The sequence below is a fragment of the Pezoporus occidentalis genome, unplaced genomic scaffold (genome assembly GCF_034315485.1).
Source record: "Pezoporus occidentalis ecotype Australia unplaced genomic scaffold, CSIRO_AGI_Poc_V1 ctg1092, whole genome shotgun sequence".
NCBI classification, from domain to species: Eukaryota; Metazoa; Chordata; class Aves; order Psittaciformes; family Psittacidae; genus Pezoporus; species Pezoporus occidentalis.
Genome location: NW_026912878.1, coordinates 23,347 through 38,512, shown reverse-complemented (window position 1 = coordinate 38,512; position 15,166 = coordinate 23,347). Strand labels below are relative to the sequence as shown.

At 60.1% G+C, this 15,166-nt stretch overlaps 1 protein-coding gene across 1 annotated transcript; it reads left to right on the top strand.

Annotated features, from left to right (window-relative positions):
* Positions 1-63: 63 nt before the first annotated feature.
* Positions 64-15,164, top strand: KAT5 (lysine acetyltransferase 5; the record flags this gene model as incomplete). Its single annotated transcript, XM_062625287.1, has 12 exons — positions 64-132; positions 2,701-2,837; positions 4,407-4,610; positions 5,336-5,416; positions 7,085-7,157; positions 8,012-8,262; positions 10,012-10,101; positions 10,191-10,331; positions 11,501-11,594; positions 11,843-12,002; positions 13,246-13,327; positions 14,991-15,164. Coding segments are annotated over 12 exons (1,517 nt in total), but the record flags the coding sequence as incomplete, so codon positions are not given.
* Between the last annotated feature and the right edge of the window lie 2 nt (positions 15,165-15,166).

Here is a 15,166-nt window from a genome sequence, read left to right as displayed (position 1 = left end):
TGTGATTGGGGTTTGGGGGGGGGTCCCCAAAAGAGGGGTGGTGACCCCCCCATTGTCACCCAGCGCTGGCCGAGATCCTGAGCGTGAAGGACATCAGCGGGAGGAAGCTCTTCTACGTGCACTACATTGACTGTGAGTCAATGGGGGGGACACACACACATGGTACCCCCCATATGTGGGGACGTAGAGGGGCTATGGGGGGGGTAAAGAGGGGATATGGGGGTGCAAGTGCCCCTCCATCACCCCATGTGTGTCCCTTGGTGTGGCCATGGTTGGGGTGGGGACATAGAAGGGGGCTATGGGGAGGGGCGTGGAGGGGACATTGGGGGGTGTAGAAGGGTTATGGGGGGCCATGGGGGTGCCATTGTCACCCCGTGTGTGTGCCCAAGAATGGGTTGGGGACATAGAGGGGACATAGGGAGACGTGGGGGGCTATAGGGGGACATAGAGGGGACATAGGGGTGCTTGGGGAGCCATAGGGAGACATAGAGGGGCCATAGAGAGATATGGGGGGCCACAGGGGGACATAGAGGTGCCATAGGGGACCATAGAGGGGCCATATGGGGACATAGAGCTGCCATAGGGGGACATAGAGGAGCCATCAAGGGACCATAAGGGGCCATAGAAGGGCCATAGAGGGGCTGTAGAGGGACCATAGGGGGACATAGAGGGGCCATAGGGGGCCATGGGGGCCATAGAAGGGCCATAGGGGGCATAGAGGGACCATAGGGGGCCATAGAGGGGACACAGGGGGCCATAAGAGGACATAGAAGGGTCATAGGGGGCCATAGAGGAGCCATAGGGGAGCACAGAAGGGCCATAGGGGGATATAGAGGGGCCATAGAGGGGCCACAGGGGGACATAGAGGTGCCAGAGAGAACCATAGGGAGACATAGAGGGGCCATAGGGGGACATAGAGGTGCCATAGGGGACCATAGGGGGACATAGAGGGGCCATAGGGAGGCATAGAAGGGCCGTAGGGAGACATAGAGGGACCATAGGGGGTCATAGGGGGACATAGGGGGACATAGAAGGGCCATAGGGGGTCATAGAAGTGCCATAGGGGACATTGGGGGCCATAGAGGGGCCATATAGGGGACATAGAAGTGCCATAGAGAGACATGGGGGGCCATAGAGGGACCGTAGGGGGCCACAGAGGGGCCATAGAGGGCCCTAAGGGGACATAGAGGGGCCATAGGTGGACATAGAGGTGCCATAGGAGGCCATAGGGGGCCACAGAGGGGCCATGGAGGGCCCTAAGAGGATATAGGGGGGCCTTAGAGGGTCATAGAGGGGTCATAGGGAGACATGGGAGGCCATAGGGGAACCACAGGGGGCCACAGAGTGGCCATAGGGGGACATAAAGGGACCATAGGGGGCCATAGAGGGACCATAGAAGGGCCACAGGGGACCACAGGGGGCCATAGAGGGGCCATAGGGGGCCATAGAAGGGCCATAGGGGGACATAGAGGGACCATAGGGGGCCATATGGGGCCATAGAGGGATCATAGAAGGGCCATAGGGGACCATAGGGGTCCATATGGGGCCATCGAGGTGCCATAGGGGGCCATAGAAGGACCATAGGGGTCCATATGGGGCCATCGAGGTGCCATAGGGGGCCATAGAAGGGCCATAGGGGTCCATATGGGGCCATCAAGGTGCCATAGGGGGCCATAGAAGGACCATAGGGGACCATAGAAGGGACATAGGGGTCCATAGGGGGCCATAGGGGACCATAGGGTGCCATATGGGGCCATTGATGTGCCATAGGGGGCCATAGAAGGACCATAGGGGACCACAGGCGTCCATATGGGGCCATCGAGGTGCCATAGGGGGCCATAGAAGGACCATAGGGGACCATAGAAGGGCCATAGTGGACCATAGGGGTCCATATGGGGCCATCGAGGTGCCATAGGGTGCCATAGAAGGGCCATAGGGGACCATAGGGGTCCATATGGGACCATCGAGGTGCCATAGGGGGCCATAGAAGGACCATAGGGGTCCATATGGGGCCATCAAGGTGCCATAGGGGGCCATAGAAGTACCATAGGGGTCCATAGGGGACCATAGGGGGCCATAGAAGGACCATAGGGGACCATAGGGGTCCATATGGGGCCATTAAGGTGCCATAGGGGGCCATAGAAGGACCATAGGGGACCATAGAAGGGCCATAGGGGGCCATATGGGGCCATCGAGGTGCCATAGGGGACCATAGAAGGGCCACAGGGGACCATAGGGGTCCATATGGGGCCATCGAGGTGCCATAGGGGGCCATAGAAGGACCATAGGGGTCCATATGGAGCCATCGAGGTGCCATAGGGCGCCATAGAAGGGCCATAGGGGACCATAGGGGTCCATATGGGGCCATTGAGGTGCCATAGGGGCCATAGAAGGGCCATAGGGGGCCATATGGGGCCACCGAGGTGCCATAGGGGGCCATAGAAGGACCATAGGGGACCATAGAAGGGCCATAGTGGACCATAGGGGTCCATATGGGGCCATCAAGGTGCCATAGGGGGCCACAGAAGGACCATAGGGGACCATAGGGGTCCATATGGGGCCATCGAGGTGCCATAGGGCGCCATAGAAGGACCATAGGGGACCATAGAAGGGCCATAGGGGACCATAGGGGTCCATATGGGGCCATCGAGGTGCCATAGGGGCCATGCTGAGCCCATGCCCCCCACCCCTCGCCCCCAGTCAACAAGCGCCTGGACGAGTGGGTGACGCAGGAGCGGCTGGACCTGAAACGGGTGCAGGGCCCACGCAAGGAGGCCAAGACCCCCACCAAGAACGGGCTGCCCGGCTCCCGGCCCGGCTCTCCCGACAGGGACACGGTGAGCACCCACCCCCCCCGACCCCCCCCGGGGCCATGGGATTGGGGTGGGGGGGGACGGGGACACACACACACACACACATGGATACGGGATGGGGCCGTTGGGATACGGAGATGGGGTAAGAGAGGGTCCGTGGGTTATAGGGATGTGGGGCTATGGGGACATGCTAAGGGGATGGGGACAGGGGCAGCCCCAGGGCCAGGAGGGGACCCTGGCACCCATGGGTGTCCCCAAGGACTGGAGCAGAGAGGGGACAGATGGAGCCTTGGGGGGACCCAGGAGCTGCTGGAGGCACCCAGAGCCAGGGGACAGCCCAGACCCCCCCCTATGGCAGTGTGGGGACGTCCCCAGCCCCTCTATAGGACCTTGGGTAGGACCCTGGGGACATCCCCAGCCTCTCTATAGGACCTTGGGGACATCTACATCCCCTCTATAGGACCTTGGGGACATCTCCAGCCCCTCTATAGGACCTTGGGGACATCTCCAGCCCCTCTATAGGACCTTGGGGACATCTCCAGCCCCTCTATAGGACCTTGGGGACATCTCCAGTGCCTTTTTAGGGCCTTGGGGACATCCTCAGCCGTTCTATAGGACCCTGGGGACAACCCAAACACCTCTATAGGACCTTGGGGACACCCCCAGCTGCTCTTTAGCGCCATGGGGACATCTCCAGCCCATGTATAGGACCTTGGGGACATCTCAAACTCCTCTTTAGGGCCTTGGGGACATCCTCAGCCCCTCTATAGGACCTTGGGGCCATCCCAAACCCCTCTATAGGACACTGGGGACACTCCCAACCCCTCTATAGGACCTTGGGGCCATCCCCAACCCCTCTATAGGACATTGGAGCCATCCCAAACCCCTCTATAGGACACTGGGGACACCCCCAACCCCTCTATAGGACCTTGGGGCCATCTCAAACCCCTCCATAGGACATTGGAGCCATCCCATGACCCCTCTATAGGACATTGGGGCCACCCCCAACCCCTCTATAGGACACTGGGGCCATCCCAAACCCCTCTATAGGACACTGGGGACACCCCCAACCCCTCTATAGGACCTTGGGGCCATCCCCAACCCCTCTATAGGACATTGGAGCCATCCCAAACCCCTCTATAGGACGTTGGGGCCATCCCCAACCCCTCTATAGGACCTTGGAGCCATCCCCAACCCCTCTATAGGACCTTGGGGCCATCCCATGACCCCTCTATAGGACACTGGAGCCATCCCATGACCCCTCTATAGGACATTGGGGACACCCCCAACCCCTCTATAGGACCTTGGAGCCATCCCAAACCCCTCTATAGGACATTGGAGCCATCCCAAACCCCTCCATAGGACATTGGAGCCATCCCAAACCCCTCTATAGGACATTGGGGACACCCCCAACCCCTCTATAGGACCTTGGGGCCCATCTCTCCCACCCAGGACCCCCTTGGGCCGCTGCCATATGGGGAGGGGGGGGGGAGATGCCATCACCCATCTGTGGGGGGGGGGTGGCGGTGTCCCGTGTCCCCCCCATCCCCCCCCCATTGTCCCCCTCAACGCCTCCTCTTCCTCCCGGCACAGAGGAAGAGCCTGGAGCTGGCGCTGCCGGTGGCCCCGGCCAGCGGGAAGAGCATCCCAGGGCCAGCAGTGCCGGGGCCACCGGGGCCACCAGTGCCACCACCAGTGCCACCAGTGCCACCAGTGCCCGTTCAGATCACCCTCCGCTTTCACCTGCCCAAGGAGAGCGAGGCCGAGCCCCCCCCGCCCGGCGCCCAGCGCCCCACGGTAACTGGGGCCCCAATGGTCCCCAATGGTCCCATCCCAATAGGTCCCTGTCCCCAGTGGGTCCCCATTCACTGGCCCTGTCCCCAAGGGGTGTCCGGTTTAGTCCCCAAAGGGCTCTGGTCCCCAGTTATGTCCCCAGTGGGTCCCATCCTGTCCCCAGTAGGGTCCTGTCCCCAATAGGGTCCTGTCCCCAATGGGTCCCCATTGCTGTCCCCAGTGGGTCCCATCCTGTCCCCAGTAGGGTCCTGTCCCCAGTGGGTCCCATCCTGTCCCCAGTAGGGTCCTGTCCCCAATGGGTCCCATCCTGTCCCCAGTGGGATGCACTGGGATGGACCAGGATGCCCTGGGATGAACTGGGATGGGTTGGGATGAACCGGGATGAACTGGGATGGATTGGGATGAACTGGGATGCGCTGGGATGAACCGGGATGAACTGGGGTGACCCGGGATGAACTGGGATGGATTGGGATGCGCTGGGATGAACTGGGATGGATTGGGATGCGCTGGGATGAACTGGGATGGATTGGGATGCACTGGGATGGATTGGGATGGAGTGGGATGCACTGGGATGGATTGGGATGGATTGGGATGCACTGGGATGGATTGGGATGCACTGGGATGACCCGGGATGCACTGGGATGGGTTGGGATGCACTGGGATGAACTGGGATGGATTGGGATGAACTGGGATGCACTGGGATGAACTGGGATGCCCTCGTTCCCCAGAAGCGGAAGCTGGAGGTGGTGTCTCCGGCCACCCCTGTCCCTGTGGCCACCGAAACGTCACCGGCATCCGTGTTCCCCCAGGTGAGCCCAGCGCCGCCCAGTGACACCAGTGACAAACCAGGAACACACCAGTAGCAAACCAGTAACGCACCAGTAGCGCACCAGTAACAAACCAGTAACGCACCAGTAATGCACCAGTAACGCACCAGGAACACATCAGTAACGAACCAGTTACGTACCAGTAACACACCACTAACGCACCACTAAGGCACCAATAACGCACCAGTAACAAACCAGTAACGCGCCGCTAACGCGCCAATAACGCACCACTAATGCACCAGTAACGCCCCACTAACGTGCCAGTAACGCGCCGCTAACACGCCAGTAACGCCCCACTAACACACCACTAACACACCAGTAACGCACCAATAACACACCAGTAACGCACCACTAACGCGCCAGTAACACACCAACAACGCGCCAGTAACGCCCCACTAATGCACCAGTAACAAACCAGTAACGCCCCACTAACGCCCCACTAACACACCAGTAACGCACCACTAACACACCAGTAACGCACCACTAACACACCAGTAACGCACCAATAACACACCAGTAACGCACCAATAACACACCAGTAACGCATCACTAACGCGCCAGTAACGCACCAACAACGCACCAGTAATGCACCACTAACGCACCAGTAACAAACCAGTAACACATCACTAATGCGCCAGTAACACACCAGTAACGCCCCACTAACACACCAGTAACGCACCAATAACACACCAGTAACACACCAGTAACGCACCAACAATGCACCAGTAATGCCCCAGTAACACATCACTAACGTGCCAGTAACGCACCGCTAACACACCAGTAACGCACCGGTAATGCACCAATAACACACCAGTAATACACCAGTAACGCACCGGTAATGCACCAATAACACACCAGTAACGCACCACTAACGCGCCAGTAACGCATCACTAACGCGCCAGTAACAAACCAGTAACGCACCAGTAACACATCAGTAACGCATCACTAACACGCCACTAACGCACCAGTAACACACCAACAACGCACCAGTAACACACCAACAACGCACCAGTAACGCCCCACTAATGCACCAGTAACAAACCAGTAACACATCAGTAACGCTTCACTAACGCACCAGTAACAAACCAGTAACACATCAGTAACGCACCAATAACACACCAGTAACGCTTCACTAACGCCCCACTAATGCACCAGTAACGCACCAGTAACGCATCACTAACGCGCCAGTAATGCACCAACAATGCACCAGTAACGCCCCACTAACGCGCCAGTAACAAACCAGTAACGCTTCACTAACACACCAGTAACACACCAGTAACGCACCAGTGACAAACCAGTAATGCTTCACTAACGCACCAGTAACAAACCAGTAATGCTTCACTAACACACCAGTAACACACCAGTAACGCACCAGTGACAAACCAGTAATGCTTCACTAACGCACCAGTAGCAAACCAGTAACACACCAGTGACAAACCAGTAAGGGCTCAGCCATCACTTACTGACACAGACCCCACCTCCTCTCCCAGTAACCACCCCCAGTGCTCCCAGTAACCCCTTTGGTGGGGGGGGGGTGGTGTTCCTCAGTCCTTACAGGGGTGCTCAGGTCTTTTGGGGGGGGGGGGGTATTTGGGGGGGGGGGGTATTTGGGGGGGGTATTTGTGGTCCTCACCCCCCCACCCCCCCCAGAACGGCTCCGCCCGTCGGGCAGCGGCCGCCCAGCCCGGGAGGAAGCGGAAATCCACGTGTTTGGGAACGGATGAGGGGGGAAGGGGGGGGGGGATGGGGGGGGGGGATGGGGGGGGGGGATGGGGATGGATGGGGGTGGGGATGGGGGCGGGGATGGATGGGGGTGGGGATGGATGGGGATGGACATGGATGGAGATGGATGGGGGTGGACATGGACATGGATGGGGATGGACATTGACATGGAGGGACATGGATGGGGATGGGCATGGATGGGGAATGGACACAGATGGACATGGATGGACATTGACATGGATGGGGATGGACATGGATGGGGATGGATGGGGGTGGGGAGGGACATGGACATGGATGGGGATGGGGATGGACATGGATGGGGATGGACATTGACATGGAGGAACATGGATGGGGAATGGACACAGATGGACATGAATGGACATTGACATGGATGGGGATGGACACGGATGGGGATGGACATGGATGGGGATGGACATGGATGGGGATTGGACATGGATGGACATGGACACGGATGGGGATGGACATTGACATGGATGGAAATGGACATTGACATGGATGGACATGGATGGGGAATGGACACGGATGGACATGGACACGGATGGGGATGGACATGGATGGGGAATGGACACGAATGGACATGGATGGACATGGACATGGATGGGGATGGACACAGATGGGGATGGGGATGGATGGGGATGGGGATGGACATGGATGCAGAATGGACGCATATGGGGATGGATGGGGATGGACATTGACATGGATGGACATGGACATGGACGTGGATGGACACGGATGGACACGGACATGGATGGACACGGATGGACACGGACATGGATGGACACGGATGGGGACGGGGATGGACACGGATGGACACGGATGGTCATCACCCGGTGCAGGACTCCCAGGACTCGTCGGACGGGGCCCCGCAGGCGCCGCGCATGACCGGGAGCCTGGTGTCGGACCGGAGCCACGACGACATCGTCACGCGCATGAAGAACATCGAGTGCATCGAGCTGGGCCGCCACCGCCTCAAGCCCTGGTACTTCTCGCCCTACCCGCAGGAGCTGACGGCGCTGCCCGTGCTCTACCTCTGCGAGTTCTGCCTCAAGTACGGGCACAGCCTGCGCTGCCTCCAGAGGCACCTGGTACGGACGTGGGGGACCCCCCCATTGAGACCATTGGAGATCCCCCCATTGACACCATTGAGTATCCCCATTGAGACCATTGGAGATCCCCCACTGACACCACTGAGTACCCCCATTGAGGCCATTGGGGAGCCCCCCATTGAGACCATTGGAGATCCCCCCATTGAGACCATTGGGGACTCCCATTGACACCACTGGGGACCCCCATTGAGGTCATTGGGGACCCCCCCCATTGACACCATTGAGTACCCCCATTGAGACCACTGGAGATCCCCCATTGACACCATTGGGGACCCCCATTGAGGCCACTGGGGACGCCCCCATTGAGACCATTGGAGATCCCCCCATTGACACCATTGAGTACCCCCATTGAGACCATTGGAGATCCCCCCATTGACACCATTGAGTACCCCCATTGAGACCACTGGAGATCCCCCATTGACACCATTGGGGACCCCCATTGAGGCCACTGGGGACCCCCCCATTGAGACCATAGGGGACCCCCCCCATTGAGACCATTGGAGATCCCCCCATTGACACCATTGAGTACCCCCATTGAGACCACTGGAGATCCCCCCATTGACACCATTGAATACCCCCATTGAGACCATTGGGGACCCCCCCCATTGATACCATTGAGTACCCCCATTGAGACCACTGGAGATCCCCCCATTGACACCATTGAATACCCCCATTGAGACCATTGGGGACCCCCCCCATTGATACCATTGAGTACCCCCATTGAGACCACTGGAGATCCCGCCATTGACACCATTGGGGACCCCCATTGAGACCATTGGAGATCCCCCATTGACACCATTGGGGACCCCCACTGAGGCCACTGGGGACGCCCCATTGACGCCATTGGGGACCTCCCCATTGAGACCATTGGAGATCCCCCATTGACACCATTGGGGAGCCCCCATTGACGCCATTGGGGACCCCCCCATTGAGACCATTGGAGATCCCCCCATTGACACCATTGGGGACTCCCATTGAGGCCCATTGGGGAACCTCCATTGACACCATTGGGGACCCCCTACTGACCATTGAGTACCCCCCTATAGCTTCAAGTACGGGCACAGCCTGCGCTGCCTCCAGAGGCACCTGGTATGGATGTGGGGGACCCCCCCCATTGAGACCATTGGGGATCCCCCCCCCCCATTGAGGCCACTGGGGACACCCCCCTCCCCCATTGACCATCAGGGACCCCTCATAACCATTGGGGACCCCCCCCATCAACCATCAGGGACCCCCATAACCATTGGGGACCACGCCATCAACCATCAGGGACCCCTCATAACCATCAGGGACCCCTCATAACCATCGGGACCCCCCCCCATCAACCATCAGGGACCCCTCATAACCATTGGGGACCCTCCCATCAACCATCAGGGACCCCCATAAACATTGGGGACCCCCCCATCAACCATCAGGGACCCCCCCTATCAACCATCAGGGACCCCTCATAACCATCAGGGACCCCCCCATCACCATTGGGGACCCCCTTGAGCACCCTCAGGGTACCACTGGGCACATCCAACCCCCCCCCCCACCAATGCATGGCGACCCAAGTGCCCCCCCCCCGTTATGTCTATACCCCCATAGCACCACATCACCCCATCACCCCTTTCCCCCCCCTATTTCCCCTTCCCAACGCATCCCCCTCACCTTTAACCCCTAGAACCCCCCCTTAGGGTCCTCATCCCCCCCCATGACACCCCCTTTTTCTTACCCCCCCCCCCAAAGACCAAATGTGACCTGAGGCACCCCCCGGGCAATGAGATCTACCGCAAAGGCACCATCTCCTTCTTCGAGATCGATGGGCGCAAGAACAAGGTAAAACACGAGAAAGGGGGGGGACAAACGGGGGTCCCCTATTTTAGGGGACCCCCCCCTCACTTTATGCACACACCCCCCCCCCCAAGAGCTATTCCCAGAACCTGTGCCTCTTGGCCAAGTGCTTTCTGGACCACAAGACGCTCTATTACGACACCGACCCCTTCCTCTTCTATGTCATGACCGAGTACGACTGCAAAGGCTTCCACATCGTTGGCTACTTCTCCAAGGTTTGGGGGGGGTCCTGGGGGGGGGTTGAGGGGGGGTTTGGGGGTCCTGGGGGGGGTTGAGGGGGGTTTGGGGGGTCGGGGGGGGGGTTTGAGGGGCTTTGGGGGGGGTTTGGGGGGGTTAAGGGGGTTTGGGGGGGGGGTTGAGGGGGTTTGCGGGAGGTTGAGGGAGGTTTGGGGGGGTCCTGGGGGGGGTTGAGAGGGTTTAGGGGGGGTTTGGGGGGGGGTGAGGGGGTTTAGAGGGGGTTTGGGGGGGGTTGGAGGGTCCTGGGGGGGGTTGAGGGAGTTTAGGGGGGGGTTGGGGGGGGTTGGAGGGTCCTGGGGGGGGTTGAGGGGGTTTAGGGGGGGTTTGGGGGAGGTTGAGGGGGGTTTGGGGGGTCAGGGGGGGGGATTGAGGGGCTTTGGGGGGGGAGTTTGGGGGGGGTTGGGGGGGTCTGGGGGGGGTTTAGAGGGGGTTTGGGGGGGTCGTGGGGGGGGGTTGAGGGGTCCTGGGGGGTTTGGGGGAGTCCTGGGGGGGGTTGAGGGGAGTTTGGGGGGGTCCTGTGGGGGGTTGAGGGGGGTTTGGGGGGTCGGGGGGGGGGTTGAGGGGGAGGTTGGGGGGGGGGGTTGGGGTGGTCCTGGGGGGGGTTTGAGGGGGTTTAGAGGAGGTTTAGGGGGCGGTTGGGGGGGGGGCGTTGAGGGGGTTTAGGGGGGGGTTTGGGGGGTTTGGGGGGGTTGAGGGGTCCTGGGGGGGGTTGAGGGGAGTTTGGGGGTCCTGGGGGGGGTTGAGGGGGGTTTGGGGGGTCCTGGGGGGGGGGGGTTGAGGGGGTTTAGGGGGTTTGGGGGGGGGGGTTGAGGGGGAGGTTTGGGGGGGGTTGGGGTGGTCCTGGGGGTGGTTTGAGGGGGTTTGGGGGGGGTTGGGGGGGGGACGGTGAGGGGGTTTGGGGGGGGGGTGAGGGGTCCTGGGGGGGGTTTTAGGGGGTTTGGAGGGGGGGGGGTTGAGGGAGATTGGGGGTTTGGGGGGGGGGATGAGAGGGTTTGGGGGGCTTAGGGGGGGTTTGGGGGGTCCTGAGGGGGTTTGGGGGGGGTTGAGAGGGTTTGGTGGGGGGGAATTTGAGGGGGGGTTGGGGGTCCTGGGGGGGGGGGGGGGGTGAGGGGGGTTTTGAGTGGGTTTTGGGGTGTCCCCCCCGCAGGAGAAGGAGTCCACAGAGGACTACAACGTGGCCTGCATCCTCACGCTGCCCCCTTACCAGCGCCGGGGCTATGGGAAGCTGCTCATTGAGTTCAGTGAGTGCCCCCCCAAACCCCCCCTGTACCCCAAAACCCCCCAGACCCATGGGAGACCCCAAACCCCTTGGAAGGGGGGGGGGGAAAGAACCCCTAAAATCCCTTAGGGGAACCCCAAAACCCCCTTGGAGCATCCCTTTTGGCTCCTGCCCCCTATTCAATCCACCCAGGGGGGTATCGGGGGACCCCCCCCCACCATTGGGGTCTTTTGGGGTGTCCCCCCCATATTTTGCCCCCCCCCATTGCAGGTTATGAGCTCTCCAAGGTGGAGGGGAAAACGGGGACCCCCGAGAAGCCGCTCTCGGATTTGGGGCTCCTCTCGTACCGCAGTTACTGGTCCCAAACCATCCTGGAGATCCTTATGGGGCTGAAGGCAGAGGGGGGCGAGCGGCCCCAGATCACCATCAAGTGAGGCCACGCCCCCTTCCCCCCCGAGGCCACGCCCCCTCTTTCCCTTTAGGCTCCGCCCCCCCTCCGTTTAGCTCCACCCCCATTCATTATCATGTATCTCCCCCCGCCATCATTGGATCCCAGCTCTATAGGGAACAGCCTCCTCTTCCTGACCACGCCCCTTTCGTAGGCTCCGCCCCCATTCGTTATCCACCCCCCCGTCATTGGATCCCTGCTCTATAGGGAAAAGCTTCCTCTTCCTGACCACGCCCCCTTTCCGATAAGCTCCGCCCCCATTCGTTATCATCCCCCGCGTCATTGGATCCCAGCTCTATAGGGAACAGCCTCCTCTTCCTGACCACGCCCCTTTCCTAGGCTCCGCCCCCTTTCATTATCATTCCCCATGTCATTGGATCCCTGCTCTATAGGGAACAGCCTCCTCTTCCTGACCACGCCCCTTTCCTAGGCTCCGCCCCCATTAGTTATCCACCACCACGTCATTGGATCCCAGCTCTATAGGGAACAGCCTCCTCTTCCTGACCACGCCCCTTTCGTAGGCTCCGCCCCCTTTCATTATCATCCCCCGTGTCATTGGATCCCAGCTCTATAGGAAACAGGCTCTTCTTCCTGACCACGCCCCTTTCGTAGGCCCCGCCCCCCTTCCGATAAGCTCCGCCCCCATTCGTTATCATCCCCTGCGTCATTGGATCCCAGCTCTATAGGAAACAGGCTCCTCCCCCCCCGGCCACGCCCCTTTCCATTTAAGCTCCACCCCCACTCATTATCCACCCCCGCATCATTGGATCCCAGCTCTATAGGGAACAGGCTCCTCCTCCTGACCACGCCCCTTTTGTAGACCACGCCCTCCATCCCAACCATGGGAAACTGACTCCTCCCCCCCCGGCCACGCCCCCTTGCCCTTTAGGCTCCACCCCCTTTCATTATCCCCCATCCCTGCCATTGTAGATCTGGCTCCTCCTCCTCCTCCTCCTGACCACGCCCATTTCCATAGACCCCACCCCCACCTTCCTTTAGCTCCACCCTCACCTCGAGGCCACACCCCTTCCATAGGCTCCACCCCCTTCCCCCAAGCCCACACCCCCATCCCTATCCCTTTGATGGCAAAAGGAGTGGGGGGGGAGGGACTTAAAGGGGAGTGGGGGGGACATTGGGGTCCTGGGGGGGGGAGGGGGGGTTGGGGGGGGTCAAGGATCATTTTGGGGGTGTCCCCCCCCCCCCCCATGGTGCCCCTCCCCCACAGTGAGATCAGTGAGATCACCAGCATCAAGAAGGAGGACGTCATCTCCACGCTGCAGTACCTCAACCTCATCAACTACTACAAGGTGATGGGGTGGGGGGGGTCCTGCCCCACATCTGCCCCCCACTCTGCACCCCAAAGGTTGGGGAGTGGGGGTCAGCCCCACAAAGAACCCCCTCTAAAGGACCATGGGGGTGGGGGGCACTGAATGAACCTATAGGGAATCCCAAATCAGCGCCTATAGAGGAGGCAGGGGGTTGGGGGAGACCCCAAATCACCCTATAGGGAATCCCAAATCAGCGCCCTATAGAGGACCCCAAATCACCCCCTATAGGGGACCAAGGGGTTGAGGGGCCTCAAATCACCCTATAGGGAATCCCAAATCAGCGCCTATAGAGGAGGCAGGGGTTGGGGGGACCCCAAATCACCCCCTATAGAGGACAACCAAATCACCCCCTATAATGGAGCAAGGGGTTGAAGGGCCCCAAATCACCCCCTAGAGAGCACCCCAAAGGTTGGGGGGACCCCAAATCACCCCATAGGCAACCCCAAATCCACCCCTAGAGAGTACCAAAGGGCTTCAGGAGCCCCAAATCACCCCATAGAGGACCCCAAATCACCCCCTAGAGAGGACTGAGAAGTTGTGTAACCCCAAATCACCCCCTACAGAGCACCCAGAGGTTGAGGGGACCCCAAATCATCCCATAGAGGACCCCAAATCACCCTATAGGCAACCCCAAATCCCCCCTAGAGAGGGCCAAAGGGCTTCAGGAGCCCCAAATCATCCCATAGAGGACCCCAAATCACCCTATAGGCAACCCCAGATCCGCCCCTAGAGAGCACCAAAGGGCTTGAGGAGCCCCAAATCACCCCATGGAGGACCCCAAATCACCCAATAGGCAACCCCAAATCCCCCCCTAGAGAGCACCCAGGGGTTGGGAGGACCCCAAATCACCCCATAGAGGACCCCAAATCCCCCCCTAGAGAGGACCAAAGGGCTTCAGGAGCCCCAAATCACCCCCTATAGGGGACCAAGGAGTTGAGGGCCTCCAAATCACCCTATAGGGAACCCCAAGTCACCCCCTATAGAGGACCCAGAGGTTGGGGGGACCCCAAATCACCCCATAGAGAGCACCCAGAGGTTGAGGGGACCCCAAATCACCCCATAGGCAACCCCAAATCCCCCCCCTAGAGAGCACCAAAGGCGTTCAGGAGCCCCAAATCACCCCATGGAGGACCCCAAATCACCCACTATAGAGCACCCAGAGGTTGGGGGGACCCCAAATGACCCCCTAGAGAGGACTGAGGAGTTGTGTGACCCCAAATCACCCCATAGGCAACCCCAAATCCCCCCCTAGAGAGCACCAAAGGCATTCAGGAGCCCCAAATCACCACATAGAGGACCCCAAATCACCCCATAGAGGACCCCAAATCACCTCATAGGCAACCCCAAATCCCCCCCTAGAGAGCACCAAAGGCGTTCAGGAGCCCCAAATCACCCCCTGGAGGAACCCAAATCACCCCCTATAGAGCACCCATGGGTTCGGGGGACCCCATATCACGCCCTATAGAGCACCCAGAGGTTGAGGGGACCCCAAATCCCCCCCTAGAGAGGACCAAAGGGCTTCAGGAGCCCCAAATCACCCCATAGAGGACCCCATTTCACCCCCTATAAATCACCCAGGGGGTTAAGGGGGGGGCCGGACAGCCATGGGTCGCGCCCTATAGGCCGCGTCCCTGCCCCATAGGGTCAGTACATCCTGACGCTGTCCGAGGACATCGTGGAGGGCCACGAGCGGGCGATGCTCAAGCGGGTGCTGCGCATCGACGCCAAGTGCCTGCACTTCACCCCCAAGGACTGGAGCAAGAGGGGCAAGTGGTGAGGCCACGCCCCCTTCCGTGGCCACGCCCACACACGGACCAC